At 37.9% G+C, this 12818-nt stretch overlaps 1 protein-coding gene across 1 annotated transcript; it reads left to right on the top strand.

Annotated features, from left to right (window-relative positions):
- Positions 1-1620: 1620 nt before the first annotated feature.
- Positions 1621-7332, top strand: LOC137729565 (protein MALE DISCOVERER 2-like). The gene is made up of 14 exons (XM_068468540.1): positions 1621-2114; positions 2276-2812; positions 2916-3048; positions 3215-3286; positions 3852-3995; positions 4076-4219; positions 4824-4913; positions 5011-5072; positions 5149-5568; positions 5693-5883; positions 5967-6099; positions 6176-6333; positions 6430-6621; positions 6700-7332. The coding sequence occupies exons 2-14, from the start codon at positions 2713-2715 to the stop codon at positions 6952-6954; spliced, it is 2094 nt and encodes a 697-aa protein (XP_068324641.1). The 5' UTR covers positions 1621-2114; positions 2276-2712; the 3' UTR covers positions 6955-7332.
- The last annotated feature ends 5486 nt before the right edge of the window (positions 7333-12818 follow it).

The raw sequence follows: 12818 nt of genomic DNA, 5'->3' as shown, positions 1-12818 counted from the left end.
AGTGTTGTCGATTGAGGTTCATTTTCATGTTTTGGTGGCCAACAAACGAACAAATAATGACTCACGATGACCTAATTTCCAACTACTTTTATTATTAACAATGATTACAACGTAAATACAAATATCACAAACTACCTACCATATAGCCCGTTTAGAAAGATAACATTAGCCTAATCAAAAGATGACGAGTATTTTTTTATTTTTTAAAATTTAAGAAAAATTAAATAACATATACATTATATTTTAAAATAATAAAACATCTGTTAAGTTATCATTGCATCAAATCTAAAATGAGTACCTAGGTATTATTCGTTCAAAAAATCCAAGCTACGAGAGATTAATTAATTATAAGATGACTTTAAATAGCGATTTATTTTTATTTTTTGGGGACTAAAATATTTTTCTTTCTCATTATTTTGTGGAAGTTTCTTCCACAAAGTACTGTGAGTAATCATAATGGCACCTATTTAACAATTTGGCAAGGTCCTTGGATACAAACATTAGTTAGAGGTTCTAGGTTCAAATTTGTTTGTATTTTTTTTATTATCATTTTAATTTTAAAACGTAAAAAACCGAATGTATTGTTAATTTAGCCTTTGCACTTGTACATCTGACTCGATTATCTGATGTGAACTAGAGTAATTTGATCAACGTATGAAACATTTTCTAAATACACACAATAAGAAACTTGGTTCAAAGAGATCTAAACTATACGTGTATTCCAAAATTTTAAATAAACAATCAAACTTCTTTGTCAAATCACTCTATCAATATCCCAGATGTGGTATTAATGTCATATAGTACAAGTACGTGACATCTTCTTAAATCGATTGAATTTGTTTGGTGAATTTTTTAATAGAGTACTTTGAAAAACAGATATTGGAAAGCCAAGTTCTTCAATTGAGTTTCTATCAAGAAAACGGTGCTGGTAGTCCATTATTTATCACCCTACATGCTAACTAGCTACGTGGCTTAACTTGATTCGCCAATGGAGAAGATTTTGTTATTTAATTTTTTCAAAGAGTAATAATCAAAGTTTTAAATTATATTTGCAAATTATACGATGTGTCATCAATATAAAAAAAACACGTAAATTAATACTAAAATAATAATTTAATCATTAATAATCACATTGTTTAATTTACAAAATATGATTTAAATGATAATTTTCCTATCGTTACTTTTCGAAAAATAAAATCTGATCTCTTTATTCGAATACTAAATTAGGAACAAAGGCAGAGAGGCAAGCACGCTATAAAAAGTGTGTCCGGTCAACTGTTTAAAGAAAAGATCGAACCGCGTCCGAGTAAACAGGAAGTGGGGCCCTCACCACCAATCAATTCATAAAATCCCCAAAATACCCCTCCCGGCCCCCCTTCGGACCCTCTCTCTGTTTCCCGGTTCTGCGCCGCCGGTTCACCACAGTTTCGAGTTCCCGCCAAACACTCAACCGAACAAAACAATACTTTCTTTTATGGAAAACAAAGAAAATAACTACCAACCGTAATCCTAATGCGGGCCCCACTGTCTAATTAACACTAATTTTCACAATCACCAACCAAAATACAGAACAAAAATGGGAAAAATGGGAGAGAGAACATTCATTGGGACCCACCGGCCGCCCCCACCCAAAGAAGCTTTGAAGAAGAAAAAAATTAAAAAAAAAAGGAAAAACAGAAAAAACAGCTTTGAAGGGGTGGCTGGGGCTGGTGGGGGGTTAGAGAGAGAGGATCTGGAGAGAGAAAGGGAAAACTGGGAAGGAAAGAAAGAGAAAATTGGAAAGGGAGAAGAAAAACTGCTGTGAGTCTGAGAAGAGAGACCCAAAAGATGGTCCAAAGGAGGGTCCTCTGAGATCATCCTGAAAAGGGCAGTAATAGAAAAAAAAAGTTCAAATCTTTCAAGACTTTTCTGTGCAGTAAAATAATTAATTTTCTTCTGTGGTGTGTTTTTTTCTGTGCTGCCTTTTCAAGTTTTGAGTCTCAAATCTACCTCCACCTATCCACCTCCCTTTGCAAAAAGCATCGAAACCTTCCTCAAAATTCACTACTTTCTGGTTTTCCAAGGAGTAACAAAAGAACCCAACTCTCCAATACCCCTTTTGCCCCCTTCTTATGGTAAAGTCTCTCACTTTCTCTCTCCTTCTTGCTTTATTCTTTCTGGCTTTCGCTTTTCTGATGCATTGCTTGCCCACAACGGCATTCCCCTGCAACGTATATTTCAGGGGATTTATGTATTTATTTTTGTTGATTTCTGTGGATTTTGTTGGATTTTTCAGCTCAGCCCATATAAGTTTATGAGAAGAAGATTGTAATCTGCAGAAGCAGCTGGGGTTTTGAGTTCATTGATCAAAAGGGTGTCGTAACCTCCAATTAGAAGGTCTAATTATCATGAGGGACCCTGATACGGTGGTGGGTTTGCGTTGTTTTGTAGCCTAGTTTTTTTTTTTTTTTTTTTTTTTTTTGCTAACAGTTGGAATTTTGGTTATTTTTGTGTGTTTTGTTTGTTTGTTGTGAGTGTGGGAAAAAAAAAGGAAAAAAGAAAAAGGATTGAAATTTGGCTTTTTTGGTGTTTTGAGCATAGTGGAAGGGGGTTGTTCGTATAAAAAAACCTGGCGATTTTGTGTAGTAATTTTCTTAGCTTCGTGGCTCTCAGCGGATATAGTTACTACCACCACCACCACCACCACTGCTGCAGAATTTGGTTCATCAGGCAATGGGGGGTAGATGGAACCCTCCTGGGTTCTGGTTGCTATCTCTCCTGGTTTTGATTTTTGTTTCGAGGTTTCGGGGTTGTTGGTGTCTCAATGATGAAGGTACATTCTTGTTTTCCATTGGTTTTTGATGTTATGGAAAGAATGGCATTTGTAATTTTTGAAAATTGGATCGAATTTTATTGCAATTGGTGTGGAAGTGCAGGATTGATTCTGTTGTCATTCCGCGAAAATATCAAGTTCGATCCTTTTGGTGCTTTGGAGAATTGGAGTCCTAACGATGCCGATCCTTGCCTGTGGAATGGTGTTCATTGTGTGGATGGTAATGTGCAGATGCTGTAAGTTCCTCTTGCATTTCTTCTAAATTCCTCAGTTAGATAATTACAAGACATTGTTTTTTGTTTTCGGGGATAATTCTCATTTTTGAAGACACCAATCTATTGTTGATCGTTTACTGCAGTTAACAGGTGTTGTTTTTTATGCCTTTTAATGGGTTCACTGTAGGAATCTGACGGACTTTTCTCTGGAAGGGACATTGGTACCTGAACTTGGGAAACTTGGTCACTTAAGATCTCTGTAAGGAGTCTTATCGTCACCCAGTCCTTGCGGCTAAAGTTTGGTTTTTTTAGGTGTTGAGATTTTGATATTTAATGAACTGTTGTGGCACCCAAATGTTGTTTCTTAAACGTATAGAACTTGGTCGGGTACAATGAAATTACATATAAGCATAACCAGGGTTTTATGCATCTCCATTGAGATAGATATGCACATTATCGTTTTCATAACTCATCTTCATATCTGTGTGATTTCATTTTTTAACCCCCAATCTGACGAGAGAATGGACAAAACTATCACAAAATCCCAAATTTATCAATCATAAATCAATTTAGCATGTTAAGATGCATGGTACTGTACCCTTCTTAGGAACTTCTCAAGCTTTCTTTTCTTGGCCTAATTAGTTTTGTGATGGTAGTTCTTTACTGATATTATGGACCTCGATCGAATCTCTAAACATATAAGAGTTTAAATGTGAATTCTTATTTTATGGATTTAAAGAAACGCTTGACAATGAATCCATGGTCTTGCGGAAATTCAGTTATTCTGTTACCTTATGGAGTTTTTTGTGTCCTCTGAATAACAGCGTGTTCTACAAGAACCGTTTATCTGGTGTAATTCCTAAAGAGATTGGGGGGCTCACAAGGTTGGAACTGCTGGATTTGAGGAACAATAACTTGAGTGGGATGATTCCAGTTGAGTTAAGCAGTATGCTGTCACTGAAACGCTTGTGAGTAAGCTATTGCGTGTTCGATCTCTATTTCATTCTAAAACTTTCAGGTACCTAGACTTAACTCATTTCCACCGCAGGTTGCTTTGTGACAATAGATTCAAAGGCACCATTCCTCTTGAGCTCACTCGTCTCAGCTCGCTCTCTGAATTGCAATTTGATGATTACCTTACACCAAATGAAACCACTGGGTTTGGCTGTGTGAACAGAAAGTTTGGCCACTGGTATAATACTGCTTACACATTCACATCACTCACGTGAGTCTCACAACATATGCAGTAGGATGATTTAGTTCACAACAGAGATTTATTTCATTGTTGATGACTTCTTTCTTTCGTTTTAATTTTATTTTCAACTTTATAATTTTACAGTTGATGCCTATGTTGCGAATATCTAATCGAATTAACTGTAGCATCATGTGTACCCAAGATTGCGTAGAGCAAATCTTGTTCCAGACAGCTAGTTAATGACAAAAAATTCTTACATTTCATTGGTTTTTTATTCAGTCTTTCGGTTGTTTTTAAATCAAGCTATCTGAACTATTACATGCTATCTGAACTAATAAATGCTAGACTTTGTAACATGAGGTGGTAGGAAGTGCATATGTTTGCACCGCGATTTATCAGCTAACAGAATTGATCTGATTTTAGTGTCTCACATTATTTTTGTTAGGCTTCAACTACTTTCGGAATGAACTAGCATTGCCTTCTCATATTTTATCTGACAGATAATGTAATTATTATGTTCGTATAGGAGTATTGTTGGTATAGAAGCATATCTTATTCTCATATCTATCGCGTTCCTAATTTTCATGCATTTCTTGGGCAGCATCTGGCAGAGCAATTTAGAACGTGTGAATGTGGTATTATTTCTTAAAGGAGCTTTTAGGAACTATGTCAACTACTTGTCACTGCCACGGTAGGAAGCCAACTTTCGTTGTATGTCATCCTTAGTTATGTTTGGTTTGTTTCCATCGTGGTTCAATTTGTTGAAAAATGTTTGCTTTTATTTCAAGGTTCAGTTACAAAAAAGAGTCTCCACGGATCGATGGAGATAATTGCTGTGATAATTTATCTAGTAAGAAGGCCTTCACGCGAGTATTGAAATTTATTCTCCTGAGAAATATATTGACGTTTTGTCTTGCATTAAGCAGGTTTGTTTGAGTCGCACATGGCCTTTGCTCGCCGTAGACTACTTGCACAAGGCAGTAACCTACCAGCTGCACCTTTTACTGGCACAGAACCAACTGGACAGGTCATTGCTCTTCCAACTACCCGAAGTAGTGGCGCCTTCCCAGCTGTGCCAAAAGACAAAAGGAAAAATCTTCCTCCACCTGCACCTGCACCTGCATCGCAGCCTTCACCTGAATCTCACGAGGCTTCAAAACATGATGGACAATCTTCCCAAAAATCAAATAGCAATATGTGGAAGTATCTCACTATTGCTTTCAGTGTGCTTATCTTGCTCCTTGTTCTTATTGCCATGGTCTTCATGTGTCGAACCCAAGTTGCTAAAACTGTAGGTCCCTGGAAGACTGGATTGAGTGGGCAGTTGCAGAAAGCATTTATAACAGGTGATTTTGTGGTGTGATGTATTGACATGCATTCTAATTTCGATATAGACATTAAAATCGTCATGTATTAAGATGGTCGATATGTAAAAATGAAAACTGAATCACGTCTTCTTATGAGTTGCAGGAGTTCCCAAGTTGAACCGACCAGAACTGGAAACCGCATGTGAAGATTTCAGTAACATTATTAGTACAATTGAAGGTTGCATTGTGTACAAGGGAACACTGTCCAGTGGAGTTGAAATTGCCGTTGCATCAACTACAATGTCGTCTTTGAAAGATTGGTCCAAGCATGCAGAGAATGCTTACCGGAAAAAGGTATGCTATTTCTGTTACAAAAGACAGCATCCGATGCAGTGGTACGACTTTAATCAATTTATGTCATTTTACACCTACTGTAGATTGACGTACTGTCACGCGTGAATCATAAGAACTTTGTCAATCTTATTGGCTACTGTGAGGAGGATGAACCTTTTACTAGGATGATGGTGTTTGAGTATGCTCCGAATGGAAATCTCTTTGAGCATCTGCATAGTAAGCTTCCTTATTCGATCACTTGCTGTGTGAGATGTCTGATGCGTAACACTTACTAGTCTAATCCGTTTTACAGTTGAAGAAATGGAACACCTTGATTGGAATTCGAGGATTAGGATCGTTATGGGAACTGCTTATTGTCTTCAATACATGCACCATGAGCTAAACCCACCTGTGTCACATCCTAACCTGACCTCGGCTTCTATCTTTTTGACGGATGATTACGCTGCTAAGGTACCCCCTTCCATCTCACCCTTTGATTGCCTTTGTGCAATAAGAATTTTATGTCCTTTACTCATACAACTCTCTCTGTTTCTCTATATCTCACAGATTGCGGAGATCTGTTTCTGGGCAGAAGCAATACGAAAGCCTAAGAATTCCAGCGATGATGATAAGGAGCATTCGGTTTTGCCACCCCTTGCCGATCCAGAAACAAACGTCTACAGCTTCGGAGTAATGCTACTTGAAATCATTTCCGGGAAGCTCCAAAACTCAGAAGAACATGGGTCCCTTCTATACTGGGTAAGTTCGTAACTAATCTGATTAGGTATGATGAATCCAAATCCTAATGCTAATTCGGCATTGTTGTCAACTTGCCAGGCCTCTGCATATCTGAACGAGAATCGAAGCAACATGGTCGATCCAACCCTCAAGTCGTTCAAAAACGAAGAGCTGGATGTCCTGTGTGAGGTCATCAAAGATTGCATCCAAGAAGATCCAAGGCAGAGACCAACAATGAAGGATGTCACTAACAAACTGAGGGAAGTGATCCCCATCACTCCCAACCAAGCAGTCCCCAGACTCTCTCCCCTCTGGTGGGCGGAACTCGAGATCTTATCGGTCGAGGCGACATAAACACAAAAAACTCTCTCCTTCAGACTCTCTTCTCTGTGTCTTGTATTGTAAGCCAAAAGTCTTGAAGTCTCTCTCTTTGTATAAAAAATAAAAAATAAAAAAAAGAAAAACCAAAAAAAAAAATTTGCTGAAGAAGAAGAATAGGTTCCTTCCCCATAGCTAAAGCCCTTGTATTAAGAAAATCCCCATTTTGCCCTTTTGGTTTTCTTGGTTGTTCATGTGTCCTTATGATTCATTCCAGTCATGTTCTCTGTGTTATATAACAGAAAAGGTGGTATTCTTTTACCGGTGTGCTGTTGCCGTTGCCCTAACTTCTTCATTTTATATACAAATATATTATATGTGTTATATGTATTTTTGTGGTCAAAGTGTGGGGATGTAAACCCTATAAATTATAAGTTTGTGAATCTTCTGTTCTACACTTATACGTGGGTTTTTGGGTGGACCTTTCTTCTGCAGATTTGTGTTCTATTGATCCACCATCACCAATGCGGCCGAACCAATCAAACCGACTGACGAACTGCTCGGGCCTGCCGTTTTGGGTTCGGTTGTGATAAAGAAAAGACATAAGTGAATCCGAATTGTTTTGGTTTGGTTGATTTTCTGTAGGGATTAAACCAGTCCAATTCAGACCGTGCCCCCTACTTCAAACTCAAAAGGGTTAATGGTTGTGTTTGTTTATTGGTGAAAATGTTTTTGCAACTAATTCTTAGGTAAAATGCAAGTGGATCTTAGAAAAGCACTTGACGTGCTTCCTGCATGAAGCACCAGTTAGAAGCACTTAAAGTGCTTGTGGAACCCAAAAATAATTTCTCTAAAAACGTTTTCAGTTATTTAAAAGAATTTCCAAACGAGTTCTAAATTTTTTGTTAAAATCCAAACACGTGAAAGTACTTCTTGAAGTAACATCTAGCAAATACTTCTCCAAAATGCACTTATATGAGCCAGAAAAATTTTTAGTGATCAAAAAGCACTTTTAGAAACAAACCAACTAGTACCCAAAAAAAAAAAAAGAAAAAAAAAATCAATATTTCCTTTTATTTGAAGTCACTGTTTATTTCCTTTTATTTGGATGAGGAAATCCGAACTCACATAATTTCTAGGGACAGATTTCAGAACAAAAATTTTTATTGGGTGTCACATTTTGGGTTGCTTGTTTCTCACGAAATAAATGATTTATATATCTTGGGCTCGAACCCTAGTCCATGGTACGCTTTCCTAAATTTGTTTTCGCAATTCTCCACCTACAGAAATACGCAGGGAAAAGTGAACTTTGCAAATCGATCATCACAAACCCTGGAAATTTACAAGACCAAGCAAGCAGCAGCGACAGTCTTCAAACACAGCCATGGCCATAACGCCAGATAGAGAAGAAGATCACAATTATCATCGTGAGATGCCCGAGGAAGGTCAAGAAGAGGCACGGTCCAACGTGATCAAGCGAAAGAGATGTTCCGATGACTTCGTAAACGATGTAGCACTCGCAGAAGACAACGACGATGGCAACTTGGGTTTGGAATTGGAAACTGGTGTTTGCAGTGGTGGTGAGAGACGTCGCAAGGGAAAGAGATGTTCCGATGACTTCTTAAACCATGTTGCGCTTGTAGATGATGATGATGATGGAAGCTTAGATTTGGAATTGGAAATTGGTGTTGGTGGTGGTGGCGGTGAGAGTTGTCCTAAGCGGAAAAGAGGTTCAGAATTCGTAAACAACGTTGCATTTGCAGTCGTTGACGATGATGGCAGCCTAGGTTTGGAAGTGGAAGTTGGATGTGGTGGTGGTGGTGAGAGTCGTCGTAAGCGAAAGAGATGTTCTGACTTCATAAACCACGTCGGACTCGCAGATGGCTACTGTGAAGTCTGTGATGGCCGTTTGGAATTGGAAGTTGTTGGTGATGGTGGTGAGAGCCGTAGTAAGCGTAGGAGGGTTTGTCTTGATTTGAATAAAGTTTATGACTCTGATCAAGAGGAAGATTATGAAAAGCAAGATCATGTCGAAGAAGCCGCTGCTTTAATAAGCTCATGTTCATCGTCTGGAAATTATACAGAATACTATGATGAACATGATGAGGGGCCTGATTGGGAACAAGAGGTGAACCAAGATGATCCTCCTAAGCTTGGCGATGATCATGTTGAAGAATTAGCAGCTGTAGTAGTAGTACCCGATGAAACAAGTACTAACCATGGGGGGCTCGGAACCACAGGTATTGATTGGGATCATTGCGATTGCGATTCCAATCAGTATCTTGGATCACCTGATAATGGTCAAGTGAACCAAGATGTTGAAAGGCTTGTGTCAACAGTTGAGGAAAAGGATGAGGAAGTAATTAGAGGGTATAAGGATGAGGAAGTAATTAGAGGGTATACTTTCAGCGGAGGAGGCGATCTATCTGCTGCTGCTTCAGATGAAGATCCTGAGGCAATACTCCAAGTGAAGCCTTTTAATTTTTTACCAGACTTGAACGAATTCCCCCCCAAGCGACCACACGCCTAAGTTTCCTTTTATGCCAGACCTACTCGAGTCCTTAGTTTGATAAATTAGTATAAGACTACTAAGTAAGAGCCTTTATTCAAGTTTTACATTTGAAATTGTTCTTTCGATCGGATCCTTTTTCAGATGTAAAAGCCTTGGTTATATTCATATCATTCTGACAATATTTTGACCCAGTTATTTGTTGTTTTACATGAATATGGTGTGATTAATGTTATTAGTTCCAAATAACATCAACATTACATTACATGAATACAAGCTTTTTGTTTTTGATCTCGTTGCTAGCCAGCGAGTTTGAGCCGTTGAGGATTTGGTGGATAGCAAGGTCCGTAATTGGGAAGAAGTTTTGATCACGACAAACGACCAAAGCCACCTCACAGTAGAGAAATCATTGTTGAGGGGGTTGTATAAATTTGCAGCTGCCAATCGAGCTTAAAAATACGTACACAACAAATGGAGGTCGAAGATCAACCTTTTGTCGCAGAAGAAAAGCTCTCACTAAATCATCCTATATATACTAAGAAGAGTACACAATACTTCCAAAATAATTAGCTTTTGATAATTTTACACATACTAGTAAAAATATCTAGATGATGTTTGAATTATATTTACCACTATATGGTGTTGTGAGGTCACTTATGCACGCTCTAAGAGCGCCCCACCCATAATAAGTGGGTAGCAAACAAACAAACACACATTTGGAATCCACGTAAAATATCTAGATGATTACAAGTCTTGGAGTTTGTCCCTGATCAATTTATCAGCAAAATTACCGTCACACAAGTCTACAAGTTCTTTCACATGCAACCTCGAACTGCAAATTCAAATAGTGCTAGTCAAAACAGTAACAAACAGGGTTTTTTATTTGGTTGTAATTAAAAAGAGCAGGTGTTTACCTTTAATTGATAGTTTCCTCAAAACTAATTGTGTTTACCAAGATTTCTTTTGAATTGATAAACCCTCCCGATCCAAAGCAGGTGCCATCCGACGCAAGGAGTTCCTCAAGGTGGAGTTGCTCACCAATGTTGGAGAAGTTATGATTACTTGAAGATGCTTCAGACTAGGTAGGGGTGGAAAGAAGGTAGTACTGCTCCTCCTGAGTTCTTTTGGAACAATGATCGTCTACCATTCCATTCACAACATCAGTAACGATTTTACAATTTGGAACAACACATAGACAATAATAAGAGAGGAGTGTTTGAACTAAAGAATTGATATATAAATAGGCTTACTTATAAAATAGCCCTTGAACAATACCCTAAATATATATCACTTTACTCCTGCTTTTACAACTGAATCACTCTCTCAGTTCGTGAACTTCATCCATTGACTCGTTAAATTTTGATTACAGGATAGTCAATATGTCATCGATTTGCCATATTATTGTTATCAGGTCGATATTACAGATCAATAGTTAACAGTCAATGGATAGAGTTGACGAACTGGGTAATGTGAGATACGGAAGTTCATGGGGGATTGTGATACAGTTGAAATGTCATCGGATAGATGTGATATTTTTGTGATAATTCAAGGGGCATTTTGATAGTTAAGCTATATAAATACCTCAGCATCCATAACATGTAAGCTCATTTTTCCGGAGCAGTCAAACTGACCAAGAAAATTTCTCATTTTAGGATTGTGCGGGAATGTGTTGAAATAAGAATCCGCTCTGTCCCCAAGTATGATGGTAGCCTCAGATAATTTTGGAGCATTCAAAGAAAATCCAGTCTGCCAATAACCAATGAACTCACAAGAACGTAGCTTTGGAGTTTCAATAATTGTACCACGTCTCTCATTGAAATCATCGTTTTCGCTCACATGATGAACACTATCACCCAATCTAAAAGATTCAAGATTCGCAGCTTTTACTGTAAGCTCATATTCTGCGAAACCCCTTATTACTTCCAAAGACTTTAGGCTGGAACTTGAAACATCAACCCTCGATAGGCCGCCACATGAGTCAATTGACAAACTCTCAATTGAAGGGCACCCCAAAATCAATTTGACGAATGCAAACTCGTCCAAGAGCACTTCTTTGAGGGACATAGATTTCAAAGACGGAAGTCTTACATGTTGAAAGCCCCAACCCCAACTTATTGCCACAGACTCCAGGTTCAAACTAGTTAAGGATTTTGCGTTGAGAACCGTATGGGGTAAGTTGTATAAAGGATAGGAAAAGTTATGGGTTGTAAATAGGCTCAAATCTAACTCTTTAACGTTTTTCCATATAGCAAAACTCAAGCACTGGTTGATGAGATTTTCGTATCCATAGTATCTCGTACGAAGCCTGAATTTATCTAAGTATTCTTGCTTATGATCTTTCTCATAGCGCCTCAAACAACTTGTTACGAAATATTCGAACTTATCATGTTGAAATACATGATCACCATGTTGCTCTTCCTCGTCGAAATCTAATAAGGGAATAAAAGACCATACCCTTTCCCACTGCTTGGAGAGTATGCTGGCCCGTATGGCATATCTGGTGGAAAGGAGTTGGAGAATCTGGCAGATAACAAGATCAGGTAACTCGGGTGTACTTTTGACCATTGCGGCATATTGTTCTTGATATTCTTGCGTTTTGTCTTCCATGTTGAGATTGTTATCCACGTTTGCGTTGTTGCTACCTGTTTTGTCTGCCTTGCGTTCTGCCTTTGATCTTCTTGCTGTTTCTTTGCTCATCTTCTTCAAGATCAAGACTCTGAATAAAGCAGATTGAAATATTTTGTAGGGCTAAATTTTGTTGTTGCGGCTTAATCATAAATAAGTTTGGATATCGAGCCCTATATATTTCATCGACATCTAAAATCCTTATGAGATGTGAATTAAGAATTACATGATGCTAAGGAGTTCTGCTAATCTCTTTAATACAAAGTTGAATTTTAATAGGACTGTATCAATATGTGAAAGGAGGTTCATGCTCTAATATAGTAATTTACGTTCATATCACTCTAGTTCCTGTTTGTTAATTAAACGTCCTAATACCATAACATGTTCAATAAGGAGTACAACTTGATTAAAAACCAATTAACTAATTTGCATCTAGCTGAGAAAGAAAATTCTTTAATAAGTTGAAGATTTGGGCTTAGCCAAATTGGCTAGAGCAGTGTGTTCCCTCCTATGCACCAAAGTTTCAAATCTCATCTCTCAAAATTTAGATCAACTTAGTGTATAGTATCATTTGTATAAAAAAAATTAAGAAGAAAAAAAAAACTCAATATGTTAATCCTCGTGTGAGTAATAATGTTAACCACAATATCACAATGTGTTTCGCATGAAATCAAGAAACCTCCTTTGCTGTACGAGCACAGTACGTACTCTCACCTTCTAGTTTATATCTCGGCCTCACAAACACTAGTTTTTCCTGGTCACACGA

This window comes from Pyrus communis, chromosome 3, assembly GCF_963583255.1.
Source record: "Pyrus communis chromosome 3, drPyrComm1.1, whole genome shotgun sequence".
NCBI lineage: Eukaryota > Viridiplantae > Streptophyta > Magnoliopsida > Rosales > Rosaceae > Pyrus > Pyrus communis.
Note: the sequence above shows the minus strand (reverse complement) of the source record. Positions and strands in the feature narration are given on the sequence as shown.